The sequence below is a fragment of the Somniosus microcephalus genome, chromosome 18 (genome assembly GCF_052327205.1).
Source record: "Somniosus microcephalus isolate GS21.2 chromosome 18, FLI_Smic_1.0, whole genome shotgun sequence".
NCBI lineage: Eukaryota > Metazoa > Chordata > Chondrichthyes > Squaliformes > Somniosidae > Somniosus > Somniosus microcephalus.
The window spans coordinates 40,640,979-40,660,825 of NC_141004.1; the positions used below are offsets into that span (position 1 = coordinate 40,640,979).

General features: G+C 42.5%; 1 protein-coding gene across 3 annotated transcripts in view; it reads left to right on the forward strand.

Moving 5' to 3' along the window:
• The first annotated feature begins 18,605 nt into the window (after positions 1–18,605).
• The window catches only part of LOC147105233 (high mobility group protein HMG-I/HMG-Y-like), a 134,019-nt gene continuing 132,777 nt past the window's right edge, over positions 18,606–19,847 (forward strand). The window contains exons 1-2 of one of the 3 annotated variants that reach the window (XM_086011388.1): positions 18,606–19,102; positions 19,271–19,382. In XM_086011388.1, the coding sequence (XP_085867514.1) occupies positions 19,281–19,382 (102 nt within the window). In that variant the 5' untranslated portion in view covers positions 18,606–19,102; positions 19,271–19,280. The remainder of the gene's footprint in view (positions 19,103–19,270; positions 19,383–19,847) is intronic. The other 2 variants (XM_086011384.1, XM_086011385.1) reach the window with 2 other exon arrangements.

The window sequence follows — 19,847 nt, forward strand, 5'->3', positions numbered from 1 at the left end:
GCTGTTTTCTCCTTAGATCATTGGGTCATTGTTAGAATAGGACAGAGCCATAATGAGAGAGAATCAGACAGTGAGACAGGAATTGTTTTGTACTGAAAGCATTTCTCAACAGTGACCACTTATGGTTTGTATGATACTGTAGGTTGCACTATTTACACTTAATTCGACTGGAAAGATCAAATGAACAAAAAAAGACTATAAAGTGACCTTATAGACCACCATATTTGAACATGGAAATTCATCTGTACTGATATAATCTTTAAGAAACCAATTGGCCGTCATTCAGAAAGAATTTTTATTTAAAATGCAAGTTTGCAACCTGTGATGAAATATGCCGTTCATCAGGCACTGTATTCTCTGTGTTCTCAGGCACTGTATTCTCTGTGTTTAGTTTAGTTTCAGTTTCATTTCCTCACCGGTATTGTATTGTGTGTAGGGCTCCGCCCATACCTGGCCCCTACTTAAGTAGGCCCCAGCGTGTCTCACAGGCAGTACAGCAGATCTCTGGATGAGAGTCACTTCTCCACTGTGTATTACTTTCCGAGTTAATAAAAGCCTTGCTTTGCTCCGTTAACGTTGAGTCTCGGATTCATTGAGGCACATCACAACCAACATTCATTATGCCTGTTGCAACTTACCTGAAGATGTGATTCTACAGATAAGTATTTGCATGAAAAAAATGATGCAAAAATGTCAGAAGATTTAAACTCAGAGCAGTAATGTTTATATGTAGTAAATTTTTGTTTGCCATCTTTTCTGTAGGTCTCATAACTGTAAAAATGCAACAATTAAAAGTGTGGATCTGTTTTGAATAAGTTCATCATAATACTGTGAGTGAAACAAAAAAATAAATCTACTCCATCCAGCATATGTGTGAACTAGTCATAAACATTCAGGGCAAAAACAAGTTCTCACAAATCTGGAAGCTATTAGTTGATTTCTGAGGATGTCGTTTTTAAAGACAGATTTTCTTTTTGGTTGGTCCCCGGATACAACACACATCTCAAATTCCCAACAATGTTAACATTTCATGGCTGTCTTGTAGCAATGCTACTCAGCGGCAGGATTGATGTGATACATGAAACAGAAAGTGATTCCTTGGGAATTTAAGACACATTAATAGGGTCTAAATTCAATATCACTGCACCCATTTTATGAGCCTAAAACAGGCACATTGATAACCAGTTTAGCAGTTCAGAGGCCCACACCCAACCTATAGGGTGTTTGGGCCACTACTAAATTGGTTGGGGCCTTCTTTTAGGTGGTCCCCTGAAATGAGTGCAGGTCTTATTTCAATATTGAAATGAGGTTCCTGCACCCATTTCAGGTCCGGATTTGTTTGGACTAGTCGGACCTTGCGATATTGAAACATATGTAGCTTATTGTAATCCACATTATACTTGGCACTACTCACATCATCAGTGAGAAGGGTGATTAAAAACCTCTACCTATCCACAGTGCAAATTAAAAAGTGCAAAGAACATCTTAAAACTATGTGACATGAATCTCGTCATTCATGTGGAAAGACTTATGTAATAATACTGGGCGGCCTGCTGGTGGCGCTGTCCAGGGAGAGTATAAATACTCGGGCATGGGCCCAGCTTGCTCAGGACATTCCTTAACAGGAACTAGTGAAGGACACAACTAGATCTCCATGTTGAAAAACAGTTGATTAAAGCCTTGTTTAATACTCAGACCAAGTGCCTAGTCGTTTTCTTACGTCAATATGTACAGCAGCTTGAAAGTCATTATTTCAGTCCAGTTTCTAACCCATATATCCACACCAATGGTTGTAAATGAGACATGTATTTCAAAAACTGTAACGTAGCCATGCCCTTCATTTACTGTGGTAGAGTTGTTATTTGTCACACCGACACCTGGGAATCCCTGGCTCAAGACCGCACAAAATGGAGGAGAAGCATCCGGGAAGGCGCCGAACACCTCGAGTCACTTTGCCGGGAGCAAGTGGAAGCCAAGCGCAAGGAGTGCACGTCAACCCAAGCATCCCACCCACCCGCCCCTTCAGCCACCGTCTGCCCCACCTGTGACAGAGACTGTAGGTCCCGCATTGGACTCATCAGTTACCTGCGAGCTCATTTTTAATGTGGAAGCAAGTCATCCTCGGTTCCAAGGGACTGCCTAAGAAGAAGATGATTTACCAGACATTAGCAATTATAATTAAAAGAAATGTGAGAAATAGATTTATCCTTCCTCAGATGTCCCAGACAATAAAATGCCAACTTGAGTACACATCAAAGCTAATGACAGTTATCTATCTACTGCACTTTAGGGGTTAATAGGAACAGAGTAAGAGAATTCTCAGCCAGCTGTCCAAGGAATGCCTCCCTAACTTGTCCTTGATCTCAGTAGGAATAATTCCTGAAGGATGAATGCTGGAGTCTGCCTCATTCAATGGGACAGTTTGGGGTTGCAATTTCGAAATATGGGAGAGAACTTTGCGTACTGTGCTACAGACCTCCATTAAGGAACCACACAAACTGATGCCTATGGCATATTAAAAAGTTATTAATCCTGTTGTCAGAGCCAGAGACTATTTCAACACAGAATAAGACCAATTACATTAATTCACTGGAATAAGTAGGAAGACCCAAGGGGCTGTTATGAAGCCGCTGTGGTTTATTTCTAGTTCAGATTGAACATTATCAGTATATTATCCGAGACTTGCATTCTTAAGGTGGTTACAATTTGCATTCATGCTTAAAGATTAAAATGGCTCTAAAGCTTTTTGAAGTGAATGCTTAAAAGGTTTGTTGATTTTCAATTAGTCATTGAAAATAAGTTTGACCCGCTTGTTGACTCTATTCCTCCACTGAGTGCAGATATTGCTGCAAAGTCAGAAAGCTTAGAGGGGCAAGTCTCTTAAAGGGGCAACCTCCTTTGGAAAGAACTACATCAGACTTCTAAGTGGTTTTAGAAGTTGAGGAGAGCTACACAACCTGGAAACTTGCATTTTTTCCCCCACCAGAAGGCATTAGAGTATCCAGATTATTTTGGAAAGTTGAAGGTATACCTACATTTAATGTTTTACAAAGAGTCAGCATTCAGTAAGATCATAAAAGTTTAGCTCAGTTGGTAATACAGGAAACTTTTTTTAATCCGGCACAGACGGGACCGACGTGGTGCCGGTTCATCAAAAATTCCAGCTAACCGAACGCTATAGTAAAAGATACGGAGCTGAGAGCTCCGTATAAAGCAACAAACCCTGTTGCTTAGCAACAGCTTCAGAACAATGGGCACAAGTTGCAAGCGTCTCTGTAGCTTAGCAACAGCTGCAGCCACACCCTTGCACAGCAACAAATGGAGTAAAAAAAGTAATAAAAGTTACCTGAACCTACTCCTGAATTTTGCCGGTTAACCGAGATTTCCGGTTATTTAGGTGCCGGTAAATCGAAAGTTTCCTGTACTCTTGCCTCTGGGCCAGAAGTTTGAGAGTTTGAGCTCTATAACCAGATTTGACCTCCTAATCTAGACAGACACTATGGTGCAATACTGAGCGAGTGCTGCATGTTGCCGGCACCGTTCTTTGAATGGTGCTTCGAGTGTAATTTTCCAACTTCACGCTCCTGACAAAGAGCCTCACCTGCCAGTACCACATATCAGAATTCTCGGTCTATGCTGCACATGATTTTCGCACCAATTTAATTAGTGGTTGGAAAATCATGCACAGCGCACACCCGCATTTCCAGCATGCATACTCAGCGGGTGAGGTTCCCTACTGGAAGCAAGAAGCCAGAATATCACTCCTATTAAAACCAATGTCATGGCAGCCTTTTCTAGTGGTTTCGGGTATTGAAGATTAGGCAGTTCTCTGGATGCCCTGGTTCAACCAGCATTGCCCAAAAAATCATATTATTAACTGATAATTAACCTCATTAATGTTAGTGGAACTGCTGCAGAATCTCTGCCATGTTTGCACCACTGCACTTCAAAAAGTAGTCTGTTCCATGCAGTACTTTGATACTCTTTGATGTGACAATGTGCTATTTATATTTTATTACAAAACTGTCTTAATAGTGAAGAGACCGTGGTAGATCTTGTGTTGTTGTTGTACATATAATAGTCTCAAAGATACAAAAAAGTTGTGAAATAAGATCAACAAATGTTAGTGATTTGAAGTATGTTAAGGTTGCTGGAAAGCAATTTGCATACACTAGCTCGAAGAATAACTCAGCACCTATAGACAATTTACAAGTAACATGAAGTTACCGGTGAACTTCAGAATCTGTGAATGGAAACGAGCCCATTCAAAAGAACACAGTAAATTTGTAAAAGTCCATGTCAAATGGCTTGTTTTTAAACCAGAATTCAAAGTTATTATCATCCATTTACCAAACACTAAACCTTTCCAGGGCACCTTTGGTGGTACAATAGATTTAATCGTTGGCACCAACCAGCTGCCTTACTACACACACCAAAGCAAAATCACAGCGATCCTCACCTTTCAAAGCCAAGTTACATATTCTGATTATTGTAGTATTTTGGGGAGGGGTGAAAAATAGCTGCCCTGATGACATCATCGGCTGACCCTGCTATCCTGGGAAAAGTATCCATGGGATTGTTGCCCGAAAACTTTTTATTTTGGGGTTCAGTGATGCTATATAGAACTGCAACTCATCTTTCAACAGCATTGTTGATATCATCAAGTCAACGTCATATCATTGCACCACTCTGCTTGCTAATGCCTGGTAAAATTATATTCCAATTCTTTTACCAGGATGAGGGTACCTTTTAATGTTTAGATATCTCTTCTGTGATGTGTTTGAAGTAGACAGTATATCTGATGCATCTGCCTATTACTTTTAAAGCATCTCAGCCTCTATTCGTCCCAGAGACCCATTCTCTAAATTGCCATTTACTGTATCATTTTGCACATGGAATTCAATTAATCTTACACCAAGTTTATGCAAGTTTAGAGCACATTCTGGCCTTTTCCTTAGCAATCCTGACAAACTGTATTACAGTATGGTATGGCAGCTGTAGCTACTATGACCGGAAAGCCCTGCAGCGGGTAGTCAAAACTGCTCAACGCATTACCGGCACCCGGCTACCGACCATAGAGCACATATACCAGAAACGCTGTCTACGGAGGTCACGGTCCATCATCAAAGACCCTACCCACCCCAACCACAGTCTGTTCGCCCTCCTGCCATCTGGGAGACGCTACAGATGCAGTCGCACCCGTACGACCAGATTTAGGAACAGCTTCTTTCCCAGGGCTGTCATCCTACTGAACTCCACAAACAAACTCTAAAGCCTGCACATCTGCCAATGCACTTTATTATGGTTATGTTATGTTAATATACTACAAGCCAAATGATTGTTGAATGTTTAAATGTCTTAATCCAAATGTACACTCTCGGGAGCCGCAAGCCTACATTTCGTTGTACTGCACTTGTGCACTAACAATGACAATAAAAGTTGATTTGATTTGATTTGATATACTAACAATTCTATTTTAATTATTTATTCTATTTCATTTACTACTATTGAAATTTAAACATCCTATCAAACTCTATTCGCTAATTTTGTTTTGCTTCAATATGGTGATCTCAGAGAGAAATTTTAGATGAACTGCTTTGCAATAAACATCAATGCAAAACAAATACTCTGGCCTACAAATTCATTTGCCCCTGAAAACGGGCGCAGGGATCATGATGCATGATCACCCCGCGCCCGTTCAAAGGCATGCAGGCAGCACGCTAACTTTGTGCTACCTGCTGATTAGCTTGATTGTGGCGTTCAGCCCAACACTGAACATGCTGCTGAGTGGCTGAACGCTCAGCAGGGGGCCCAAGTTCGTGTGAGGCTAGCACCAATTAAAGTTAGCCTGCACTTCTTAAAGGCAGTCTGCACCTCTTAAATGAACTGCTGCAGGCACCTCCCCTTTAACTGGCTGGGAAGAGAGTGAGAGGAGGGAAAAACAATTATGTTGCAACGGGGAGAGAGCGTGTGCCAAGCTTCTCCGATGTAGCACTGGAGGCTTGGTGCAGGAGGTCAACTCGAGAAGAGAGGTTCTGTTTCCACAGGGGGCCTTTCGGGTAAATTTGTAAAATCCAATGGCAGCAGATAGCCACTGTGGCAAATGCCAGTATAGCTCCAAGGACCTAGACACAGTGCAGGAAGAAGTTTAATGACCTCACACGAATGGTCAAGGTCAGAGAATGGATCTTCAAATGCCATATCCCACCATCTGCACCATTAACCTCACACACTGTTGAATGCACCATACCCCCATCACTCACCTACCAATAATCTCTGCCAAACACGACTCATACCTCACATTCATAACTTCACCTCACTCTCACACACTTACCACAGCTTGCACACACTGTCAGCTATTCAATCATGACAGGCATATCACTTAAACACATTGCACCACACTCACTGACACACTTCCTTTTCTCTTGCAGGAAAAGGTGGCTCACAACTGGCGCCAGCAGGACCTAACTGGTGGGGGACAGGTACGCCTGCATAACCTGACCCCACTGGAGGAGACGGTGCTGGACATTATTGGGAGGGGCATCACTGAGCCTGTGGCCAGTGGTGGGGCTGAAAGATTACAAGATGCCAGTATCCTCCTTCCCACATTCCACTTCCCCCTCATCGCACAATATCTTCTGATTTATAAGCTGCATATGGTGTAAGCATGCACATCTGGCTTTCCCCCTGGCCTCTCACCACAACTTTACCCATGTGCCTTTCTCCTTCCAGATAGTCAAGAACTGACACCTAGTCAGGCACTGGTGGAGGAGCACGAAGTAGAAGAACACCAAGGCACTAATGATGAAGACACAGCACCATCACTCGATTTCACACTCTCAGCCACTAGCTCAGATACTGACACTCTGTGTAGTTTACAGGATAGGTTAGAGGCGGGAACTGCACATGGTGAGACACTGGACACGAGTGGCCTGCAGCCAGCGCAGGTGCCAGCTCCTGGAGGACGAGGTCGCACACGAGTTCTGCTCCAGAGGACTCAGATGAGGACTTCGATGGGGCGGCTTACAGAAGAAGGCTGATGGGTATGCACAATGAAATGCTTGGTGCATTGGCAGGCCTGCCAGAAAGCCTGAGTGCAATGTCAAGGTGAATGGAGGAGTCTGGCACAGGACTTTGCGCAGACCTTGGAGTGCATGATTTCCAGCATGAAAGTGATGGGAAACTCCATTAGTGCACTTATGGACCCAACCATGATGCAGCGTCTGATGGCTAATGTCTCAGCTTCCATTGTAGCACAAGCAGAAGCCACCCAACGTCTGAGTGCTGCAGTGGAACCTCAGACTTCTGTCATGCAAGCTCAACTTGATGCCACTCAAGCTCAGACTGCTGCCATTGTGGCTGCGTTTACCAGTGTTGAAAGGGGCTTGCAGGGTGTCACAGCAGTCCAGCAATCTGTCCTCCAACAGATTACCAGGAATGCTGAGGCGCCACCCTGGGGAGTAGCAGTGGGTCAGTGGAGCAGAAACCTGCTGTCCTCTCTCAGGATGACAGCATTCGTCCTCCCACCACTGCCACTCCCCCAGTGCCCTTGCCGTTGCCCGTCAGCCAGCCAGCCCAGACTGCTGCCACCCATGCCGAGGTGGTGCAGTCTGCAGCTAGGCCTTCTAGGCCCAGAGCTGGTCGAAGTCATCTGGCAAGACCATCTGCAGTCTCCGCCACTTAAAGTCAACAGCCTTCCACCAGCCATGCTGCAGCCACTGGGGTAGCACTTCGTAGGAGCACAAGGACAGGCAAAGACACATTGATGACATACAATAATGAAATACACAAGGGTGATTAGTTGACTTTGTTATGTAATAGTAGATGGATTGATATATAAAGTTGGATTGGAATGTTTCTTTTGTGGTAGGTTTTATTTCAGCATTGTGGCCAAGAGGACGCTGTGATGGTCAGTAACAGAGTGAAGGTAAGGTGTGGGACTATTGTTGAAAGGAGAATTGGGGTTGAGTTCACTGGTACCGCAGTTGGATGAGTCGATCACAGACAGCCCAGGCAGAAAGGGGCTGTCTGGATTGCATCCTCCCTTCCGCTTCCTCCTCTGCTGGTTGCCGTATGCCTGGTGGCAAGGGCTGTGCCCTCTTGATGGCGAGGTTGTGGAGCATACAGCAGAACACGCTGAATCTTGAGACGCACTCTGGTGAGTACTGCTGGGCTCCTCCAGAATGGTTCAGGCAAAAGGAGCATTGTTTAAGGATGCCAATGGTCTGCTCTATCAGATTCCGTGTGGCAGCATGGCTTTCATTAGGTGCATGCTGCCCACGTGTACGTGGGTTGTGCAGCAGAGGCATGAGCTAGGTGGTCAGTCGATAGTCACCCAGTAGCCACCCTCTGGTTTGTCTTGGTGGCTCAAAGACTAAGGGAACAGCGGACTGGTGCAGAATAAAAGCATCATGACTGCTGCCAGGATACCGGGCATTCACCATCATGATGAGCTGAGCATGGTTGCACACCAACTGAACATTCAGCCAGTGGTAACCTTTGCGGTTGTGGTACATCTCTGCATTTTGATGCGGCGCCCGCAAAGCCACGTGCGTGCAGTCAATGGCGCCCTGAACCATGGGGAAGCCCGCTATGCTGGCAAAGTCACGAGTACGCTGCACCTGCTTCTCTCTGGCCAGAGAGAAGACAATGAATTCCCCATCCCTGGCATAAAGAGCATCTGTTACCTCTCTTGGGCAGCAGTGGATGGCAAACTGGGAGATGTTACATATGTCGCCTGCTCCAGCCTGGAAGGATCCCGACATGAAGAAATTCAGGGCCACGGTCACCTTCACAGCCACTGGCAGTGCTGTCCTTGCCCTGGTGTGAGGCTGCAGGCCTTGTTGCAAGAGGTGGCAGAGTTCTGTGAGCACCTCCTTTGTAAAGCGCAGATGCCTCACACACTGCTCCTGGCTCAGGTTGAGGCAAGAGAATTGCTCTCGGAAGATCCTAGGTGGTAAGGCCTCCTGCTGAGAGCCCATCTCCTGCTCCTGCTCCTCTTCCTCCCTCTGTCAGGGGCTTGTCCTCTACTTTGCTGCCCTCCTCCATCTCCCTGTCGTGCTGCAGGCCAAGAGGGATGACAACTAGAGCACCCATGGCTGGGAGCAAGTGATTTGGTCAGAACCAAGGCCTTCTCCACAAGCAGTTGCACTCCCCGTCACCTCACCAACTTTAAACAACTCTAGAAAGTGCCAAACACTTCCACAAACTTACAAAGAACCAGTAGAAATTAATCAGCAACTAACCTTAGAGTGGTTGCTGATCCCTTTAAATATCGCTGGTTGGGGATCCTTGCTGCTGCTGAATGCATGTTCAGCTGTGCGAGGTTAAGACAGGGTGTTAGCTCCAGCGTTGAGGATGAAAATGACAGGGCTGGTGTGAAATCAGCACTGCACGCTGATTGACATCACGATCCACCCACTCAACATACTTCTGGTGCATGCTCCTAATGCCCACCCTACTGCCCTCACCAAGATGGCATCTGGCAAGGCACGCACCAGAAGTGTGCACGCATATCGTGGACACTAGTTTGTCACAAAATGGCATCCGTAGTGCTGAAAAATCAGACCCTTACAGAGCCAAATTTTTAATCCCATATATTTGCGAAGACTGCTACAGTACTGCAATTCTTCAAAGATGCCGATTTTTTTTTTTTAATTATTCATTCATGGGATGTGAGCGTCGCTGGCAAGGCCAGCATTTATTGCTCATCCCTAGTTGCCCTTGAGAAGGTGGTAGTGAGCTACTTTCTTGAACTGCTGCAGTCCGTGTGGTGAAGGTACTCCCATAGCGCTGTTAGGGAGGGAGTTCCAGGATTTTGACCTAGCGACAATAAAAGAACAGCGATATACTTCCAAGTCAGGATAGTGTGTCACTTGGAGGTGGTGGTGTTCCCATGCGCTTGCCTTCTAGTAGGTAGTAGAGGTCGCGGGTTTGGGAGGTGCTGCTGAAGAAGCCTTGGCGAGTTGCTGCAGTGCATCTTGTAGATGGTACACACTGCAGCCACAGTACACTGGTGGTGGAGGAAGTGAATGTTTAAGGTGGTGGATGGGGTGCCAATCAAGTGGGCTGCTTTATCTTGGATGGTGTCGAGTTTCTTGAGTGTTGTTGGAGCTGCACTCATCCAGGCAAGTGGAGAGTATTCCATCAAACTCCTGACTTGTGCCTTGTAGATGGTGGAAAGGCTTGGGAGAGACAGGAGGTGAGACACTTGCCGCAGAATAACCAGCCTCTGACCTGCTCTTGTTGCCACAGTATTTATGTGGCTGCTCCAGTTAAGTGGTCAATGGTGACCTCCAGGATATTGATGGTGGGGGATTCGGTGATGGTAATGCCGTTGAATGTCATGGGGCAGTGGTTAGATGCTCGCTTGTTGGAGATAGTCATTGCCTGGCATTTGTGTGGCGCAAGTGTAACCTGCCACTTATCAGCCCAAGCCTGAATGTCGTTCAGGTCTCGCTGCATATGGGCATGGACTGCTTCATTATCTGAGAAGTTGCGAATGGCACTAAACACTATGCAGTGTAGGGGGTGGTGTCGTGGTGCCCAGTCAGCTTCACCTCTGGCTGTCCCTTGAGCGGTTCGAATCACTCCCACACCCCTGGGTTCTAGACACCGAACTTAGGTACAGGCGGCGATACAGAAAATCAAGTAGACAAGTGGTTTGGTGTAAGAAAACCAAGATTTTATTAAAACAGAATAAAACATAGTCTTATGAGAATTACTGGTATAAAATACAGGCATAAACAATTACACTTATTCAGGGAATGGAGAACACACGGCACATCGAGGGAAAAACAACTACATTAACAATCCCCCTTATCCTTATCCCACCCCCTATACCTAACTAGATTAAGCTATGAGGGGCCAGGAATTCATGCTCGCCAATCCAAAACCTGTTGCTTTAACAGTTGTGAGTTTTGAGGTTTGGTCTTCTGTCCTTTGGGGTACTCCGTCACCACGTGGTCTCAAGGCGCGGCACTGGAGTTGTTGATGCGACACACCTTCCCTCTCCTCAGCTACCGTTGTCGTCTCGTCGCGATGGGTTTTCTTCTCCCTCGGGCGGTCGTCGGCGGTAATGTTGCGGTTGTGTGTCGGTTGGCGGTTCTCACTGCTTACAAGATTTTACTACCCAAGCTTTGAATGCTAGCATATTCGTCGCGGATGTGGACACTCGCGTCTAACGCCTGCTTATTCGCAGTGTTCAAATGCCAACTTATCCTCACTGTCCATACATACACTGCTAATTTCTTCCCCAAACGCCAGCTTATAACTAGGCGTTTGGTTTTTACCGATGCGTCTTTTGCTACCCTTCTCTGCTCTTGTCGGTGTTACCTTCTTCTTCGTCTCGTCTCGTCTGCCCGTTCGTGGCCTGTGTGACTTTGAACTCGGGTCTCGTCCTCCTCCCGCGTTTGGTCCCGGTGTAATGGGCACCCTTGGTTGTTGAGTGGTACGGGGAGCAAGAAGAGAACCCGCCATGAGGCCAGGGCATGAGTACGAGTGGCAGCAGGCCAAGGCCAAACAAGAGGGCAGAGTCAAGAGACAAGAGACCAGAGCAAGAGAGCGATTGCTACTGATGAGCCTACAGTTATACCCGTTCTTCCACTGCTTATCTGCGCACGAAATCAGGTCAGTCCATTGTTTAACTTTTGGCGGGCTTGGTTTAAATGATTACAACCATTTGTTTTAACGACTTTAAGAGTGGTTGTCTCCGGGTCTAATGGCCCCAAAGTCCTGGTTGCTTTGTCATGGATAAAGCTTAATTGTCCCCATCCTACCTTGATGGCTACTGTGAGCTGTTATCGATTAAACATGCAGAAAGCTAATGGCCACGGTTATAGGCCCATTCTATTTTGATTTGACTCAAGTCGAATAAATGCGTATTCTGTGTTTACTCTGTCTGGCAGGCTCCAGAGTCCCTGTTCACAGATTCCTGCATTATAAATATCGTCCCTGAGCGTGCTTGTCTGCAGAGTCTTGCTTTTAAAAATCCCGTCAATTTTGGTCACGAGGTTTACAGAAGCCATTTTGGGTACCCTGCTTTTAAATAGCTTGTCCAAAACAGGGTCCCTTGATCCATAACTTGGGGAGTGCGGGAATTTTGAGAACCCTGCAACTTACACTAGTCATCAGCGAACATCCCCACTTCTGACCTTATGATGGAGGGAAGGTTATTGATAAAGCAGCTGAAGATGGTTGGGCCTAGGACACTGCCCTGAGGAACTCCTGCAGTGATGTCCATTGGCTTCAGTTTTACTCGGGCTCCTTGATGCCACACTCGGTCAAATGCTGCCTTGATGTCAAGGGCAGTCACTCTCACCTCAGCTCAAATTACATTTACAATTTAGAGAAAGCTGCAAATACTTGTATCTCAATGATGTGACAACATATCATAAAAAAAACATGAAAATATGATGTAATACAAGGTAGTGGCACATTGCAACAGTGTGATTCATTTAATTTGTTTTTTGCTAGTGCGTATTACAGCAGAGAACAATAGCCTAAGTTGTCATGGTTAAACTGCAGTAATATGGGTTTTATTTTCCTATATGTTAAAGAGAAATAGCAAACTTTACATATTTTATAAATGTGTATATATGCATTCTTCAAAACACAAGAAGGGACAGTGAAGGTGTGAAACTATCATTGGTTAGCAAATGAATATGGATCTACTGAAAAAACTGAGACTTTAAAAAGGAGTAATTATAAGTGAAGAGCGACGTTAAAAGCTGATAATAGCACACTCTGTTGTGCACTTCAATCCAGGTAAAACCTAACATTATTCAACTTTGTTGTAATTAATCTACTTTTTATGGCTGAGTTTACTATTTTGGGCAGGATTTTACAGTCTTGGTGAGCTTTCAATTGACATATATCTTGTTCATGTCCAATTCATTTATGGAATGTTGCATTCCGATGTAGCTACAGTCTGATGATACCCACCGATTTTCAGTCCACACAGATCAAGTGTATAGCCCTAAATATCTACAGGTTTGAAAGACTTTAATTTACCTCTCATTTGAATGGGAAGCTTTCTTTCTAATGATTTAGATCTGTTCTGAATCACCTAATTCTGATCTGAAAATCAATTTTAAAAGAAAGAATGAATTTGCATTTATATAGCGTCTTTCACAACCTCGGGGCTTTCCAAAGCACTTCAAGCCAACAAAGTATTTTTCAAGTGCAGTTGCTGTTGTAATGTTGGGAAATGCAGCAGCAAATTTGCACACAAGGGCCCACAAACAGAAAGGAGATAGATGACTAAATAATCTATTTTCAATGGTATTGGTTGGGTGATAAATGTTGCCCAGGACCCTAGGAGAACTCCCCTGCTTTGGGATCTTTTATATCCCTCTGGGAGGGCAAACATACCTTCAGTTTAGCATCTCATCCGAAAGACAGCACCTCTGATAGTGCAGAACTTCATTAGAACTGCATTGGAATATCAGCCTAGATTATATGCTCAAGTGCTGGAGTGGGGCTTGAACCTCTGGCCTTCTGACTCAGAAGTGAGAATGCTGCCACTAAGCCAAAACTTATCATAGCATTTAAAAAATAGAAAAATCATGTGAATTAGGTGGGATTCTATGCACCTCCCAACCAGTGCTGACCCTCTCTGAATTGACTGCAGAATACACTCAAAGAAACGTGGACAATTAACCAGAGTTAATTCTCAAATTGATATCCCAATATGCATCCAACTAGGTAACATGCTTGATGCAAGCTCATCCCAGATTAATGCATAATTTGAATGCAAATGGGTCATTCATTAAAATTGTGCAATTTTAATATTTTAAATTTATACCCCATCAATCAAGCTAACTCATTCTCTTTAAAGTAGTAAAGTTCTAATATTTCATTTGACCATCCCCTTGAATATACATTCCATACATCAACCTAAATTAGTACATTAAAATAGCAATCCAATCTAACTGGTTTTGATAGAGGTACTCCACTGTAAATTAGATGCTACTGGAACAAGAAGAGGCACTGTTTTAATTTAATTTCTTTGGGAAACTAACTGCAAAGTTCCAACTTAATCTACAGCAAATTAGTAATAAATTGGGTGTATTCATTATAATATTTAAGACCTACATTTTTAGTTAAAGTCTGAATTATTAAATGGCACAGCACATTGGTGCACAACTTGCTACACCACGCAGAACAGTAGGATGTGAATTTGAACTTGTGTATCCCCCAAGTAGAGGTACTGACTTAGCCATGTTGTCTATGTGAAGTCAATATAAAAGGCTTCATCAGAGTGAAAGAATTATCAGAGGGCAAATCAACATGCACACCACTTAGCTGCCAATTCTGGATGTGCATCACCAAAACCTAGGAATCTGTCGGCATAATGTGTGTGTGTGTGTGTCTGTGGGTAACCTAAGAAAGGAAAGAAGAAATCACGTGCATGTAATTGTCAAATACTGTAATTAAATGTACCCTGTGCAGTATAGCATGGTGGGCAGCATACAGTTTTGAATCACGATTTCCCCACATGGCAAGTTCTTATCTTACCCGACATGTCAAATGTGAGTGGAAATTTGCAGATCAGCCATTTTGGCACTAGGAGAGATTGAAAAACAGGAGAGTCAGTTTGGACTGCTCTTGTGCACTTCTTTGTGGCTAGATCAAGAATGCCATTGGCAAAGATTTGGTAATTGGTTGCCTGCTTATTTTTTGCCTGCGTCTATCTTGGAGATGAACCCAATGAGGAAAGTACTTTGTGCATTCTCTACTGTGGAAAACAAGTAAATGTGAGTACGTTTTGACTCATTTAAGCAGTAGATGTATTGACCTCTTCAGAAATTAAACCAAGCCTGTTTTGTCTGTTAGTGAACTGTCAATTTTTATTTTAAAACATCGCAAATATTCAAATGCTAGTATTTTATGGTAATGAAATTAACCCATTTACTTTTCAAAAGAATTTAAAAATAAGACAACAGAAATATTCCACTGAAATCCTAGGATTAGTAACTTTGATTTCCCTTATCTAAATAATATAGAAAGCATATGATTTCCCCTGAGTCAAACATAAAGCCCGATAAAGATTCCAGCTTGACAGCCACTTTACTCCTAATTGTTTACATATGCTCAGCTGTCTGCTGTGGTTTGCAAGCCTTTTTCATAGTTACTTGTTTACATAACCATTTAGTACTGTAAAACGAGCTTCCTGTTCTCTCAATGTGCCTGTAACATTGTGCTGTATGTTTTTGCAATGAAAAAAAATATTTTCATTGCATTATTTGAAAAATGAAGAAATTTGAGGTAATTGTTTTGCCACAGGACTTGCTAGACTGTCTTTAAAGAACAAATATCTTTAATTATTTCAAAAGTAAAAATTCTTATGTTTCCAATTTAGCATGGAGCCTTTACCAAGTACAGGCATGACTCAGTTATTTGACCGCATTTCCTGTATAAACAAGGGTGTAGGATTAGGAAGTCAAGTTTAAACAGAAAATGACAAAACAGTTTGCATGAAGTGTGCTATATAATCCAGAGTTGCTGTGCTATTTGGAAAAAAAATGAATTAAGTAACATTTTTTTACCATGGCAATATTTCACACAAATCATTCACAACTGGATCTGGCTAACTGGAACACTGCCAAAGTGTGTGCATTACCAGAGGGAGTAGATTTTTACTTGTTTCTTTGTAACTTGAACATTCCTGTTGGAAAAGGTTGCATTAATACCAAATAATACCATGGACAGCAGCATTCCTGCAACAGTGAACTTCTCTGAAACCTTTAACTATTTAATGCTAAGAGCTGTTTAATCCAGAGGCTAGCTTAACAAGGAGACCCTAGCAGCAAGAAAAAAAATTAAAATGAAAAATATAAACACTAAAACATAATTTAATATGCAGGATATTGTTGTACTCTCTTTATGCATGCATGACTTTGATCTCATTTTCTTTGTTTCTTGGACTGTGTAATGCTGTATTTTTGCATGTCCCAAAAAAACCTAGTCCATACAAAAGAATTCAAAACACATTTAAAATTGTCAGTAAATAACCAGTACAAAAGATGCTGTCCGTGTTGCAGCTCTCCCCATGAGCTTCATAAAAATGGTATTTTACTGTCTGTCTCACCATTGAAATGCATTGAATGGCGTGGAGTTGCTGCATTTGGCAGTAGATACAAACTAAACTTGCCACAGAAAGTTAAGTCTTGTCATTACCAGTGCAAGTATTCTTTTAACGACGTGATGACTGTTAATTGCTGCCAATCAACCTCTCTGGCGCTGAAAATTAACTATTGAAAGCGTGGTGTCTCATTCCTTCAGGTATTAATTGGTTTTGGTCATTTAAAAAATGACAAATTTAAAATTAAAAAAAATGTTTTTGCTTTTCCTTTCTATCTCTTTTTGCTCTCCCTTAATCTAATCTTTCTTTCCCTCACTTTATTTTTCTTTCTGTACCTGATTTGACATTGAATTCACCCACTCCAGCTTACACGTCCTTCTCCATCATTCCTCTGTTAATTTTACAATCTTTCATCGGATTGGTTAAGGAGATACACAGTTGCTTTCCCTGTTCACTCAGGTCCCAGATGCCCGTTTTCCCTCACTGCGATGTTATCAGCTCGCACTTTCAGCGACTTGCCACACAAAAAATGAAAAAACCTAAAACATGCCAGGGCAAGTCTAACTAACAGCAGATGCTGTTAGATGCCCTGCAAATACTGGCCCATTATAAATGAAATAGGTTACCAAGCAAGAAAAAAAGCATTCTGTTATAATCATTTCTCAACTTTAGTTTCTCTAACCCATTAAACTGCACCGTGTTTAAACTAGTTTAAGTCATTTTTGCCAGACCAAGCAAAGAGAGAACATTTGAAACTGTAAAGAAAGACTCGCATTTATATAGCGCCTTTCACGACCACCGGACATCCCAAAGCACTTTACAGCCAATGATGTACTTTTCTAAGTGTAGTCACTGTTGTAATGTAGGAAACACAGCAGCCAATTTGTGCACAGCAAGCTCCCACCAACAACATTGCGATAATGACCGGATAATCTGTTTTAGTGACGTTGCTTGAGGGATAATTATTGGCCAGGACACGGGGGACAACTCCCCTGCTCTTCTTCGAAATAGTGCCATGGGATCTTTTACGTCCACCTGGGAGCAGACAGGGCCTTGGTTTTACATCTCATCTGAAAGACAGAACCTCTGACAGTGCAGCACTCCCTCAGCACTACATTGGAGTATCAGCTTAGATTTTTGCTCTCAATTCTCTGAAGTGGGACTTGAACCCACAACCTTCTGACTCAGAGGCAAGAGTGCTACCAACTGAGCCACGACTATTTGCAGTTAAAATCAATACCTAATTTTATAAACTAGAGTTTACCATTTAATAATTTAATTTCAGGTGAGTAATATTTTGATAAAATAGTAAGTCAAAATATAAGACTGAGAGAAACAGAAAACTGTGAATGTCGAAATAAAAATAGAAAATACTAGAAATGCACAGATGTCAGCATCTGAAAAAGATAGGTTAATATTCTGAGCGTGACTTTCATTAGATGTCAAAATAAGACTGCATTCCTTGTTTTATCTAAAGCTCCATATAGAGTTTATTTTTTTTTTAAGTGATTATGAAATGCAAAGGGATAATTACTATCAGGAATATTTGGTTTGCAAGTCAAAAACTCTGATGCAAACAAATAGCCTATTGTTTAAAACAGTGACTTTGAATTTTATTGGCCTCTCGAAACATTCTTTTCAATAACAGTATTTTCAACAAGTTTAAACAATTCAATCCTTATTCACTGCCTCTATTTGAAGATTATACCCTAATGTTATCAAATAAAAACTCTTGTAAAGATTATGGTGGACTCAGCCTATGTTACATTGATCAACCCGATTATCTACCTTCACCACAGAAGGGTGCACCTTAAATAAGAAAGTTTATGTGTGCGCACCAATGATTTCCCATACAGTGAGGTCCCAATCTCAGCCAGGCCACTGAAAAGACAAACAGTTAAGGCTCTTCTGCAGAAGGGGTGTGGAAAATCAGGAGAGATGAACCTAAAACCTCTTGTGAAAATCCAAACTGCCAGTCCCAAAAGTGTGAAGCTTGGAAACAGGATAACTACCGTCCACTTAGTTGGAGAATAGTGTGTGAAAAATAATTAAAAGGAAAGAAAACAAATAGTGAAACACACATGTCTTCATTTGAATGTCACCAAAGTCTGATTGTTGATCTTTTCATATATTTAACATTGATGTAAAATTATTATGGTAAATATATAAAAGGTTGCCGAGTACGACAAAGGGCAACTACAGTGAAATGAAACTTCTCTTGTTACCTGTCATCAGGGTTAAAGTGCTCTGAAGTGAACAGGAGGACGAGTAAAAACAAAAAATCTTCTGCAATGTTTTAGGTGTAGTTCTCGCACATTGCCTCAAAAAAAAAGCGTGGACGAGCTACGCCTGAGAAGTCAGGGCAACCTTTTGGCTGCTTCTGGGGGTCTGAGTGGGGTGGAGAGCGCGGGCGATGGTGTGCGCGCCTCAAATCAAAGGCTCGCCGGCTGGTGGGAGGCGACAGCCCGAGTCCAGTCACCGAGCATGTGATGCTGCAAAATATAAACCTATCAATAGCGACATGCGTAATACAAGCATTGCAACATATTTTAAATAGTGACAATTTGTCCCCAAAAGATCCCCCATTGAAAATAATAATAGTAAGCGTGCATATTTGAGTGGGTAGATCATCCCTTAGGAGGATTCTGTATAATAACCTGCTGGATGGGATCCAATCAGAACTTGGTTTGCTGCTATGTAACTCGGTCCAAGACTGTGGCAGCTGCTTTGATATTGTTTAGGGTTTTTTTTAATTATTATTTTTATAAAATATACCATTACTGTTTATAGTATTGCCCGCCTTTGGAGCTGAGCCAGGAGTGTTTTTTTATATTTTCATTCTCCGTTTCCTTCCATCCGCCGTATTAGAGCAGTGTGATCATCATTCAGGGTAGGAATCGAGTACAGGAACAGGCCTAGTCTGGGTGTATGTGGGCTCTGCATTTGCACCAGCATTTTGTTTTAATTTTGATCAAAGGAGGAAAAAGGGTTTCTGTTGCAGATTGACGTTGCATTCTTGTGAGTGTTTTTTGCCATTTAAAGTATAATAATGCAAGCTTTCAGTGCCTCGATTGCATGGTGATGTTACTGTGGGAAGTTTCAGCTTCTGTTTGCTGCAGTTTAATCTTCATTTGTCTATTTTTTTTAATGAGTTACTTTTTATTTATTGGGGGGGTTTTTTTGCAGAAAAATAACGATGAGTGACACAGGTGCAAAGCCCAGCCAGCCTTTAGCAGTAAAACAGGAGAAGGATGTAACGCCAAAAAGAGGACGCGGCAGACCCAGGAAGCAACCCCAAGTATGAAATGTATAATTTACATTTTATAATACGTTTTACTTAAACCTGTACTTTGCATACTTTTTTCTCACTTGGCCAGACAAGAATGCGCACGCGTAAAACACAATAATTTACTATTTTAAGTTAACAGCTATAATTTTTGCTTTTGAGCTACATTTTTTTTCTCTTACCGACCCAGGAACACGTTTTTAGATTTTAATGCAAGTTTTTCTATTTTGCATATCGTCCGATTGCTAACACGTCTTCATAAAATACGCCGGTTGTAGTTGGTCGCAGTTTATTTTGGTGTCAAATATAAAATGCATGAGGCCGTTTTTTGAATAATTTATCAATTTCACAATTGCGGAGCACCGGCTGGCTTATAAATAAGCTGGTGTAAAATGTTCTCTCCTGGTTTTTATTTGCACGGCCTTCGAGGTGTTTTTAGGGGCTGACGGGCCGCGTTGCCTTGTTTCAAGCACGCTG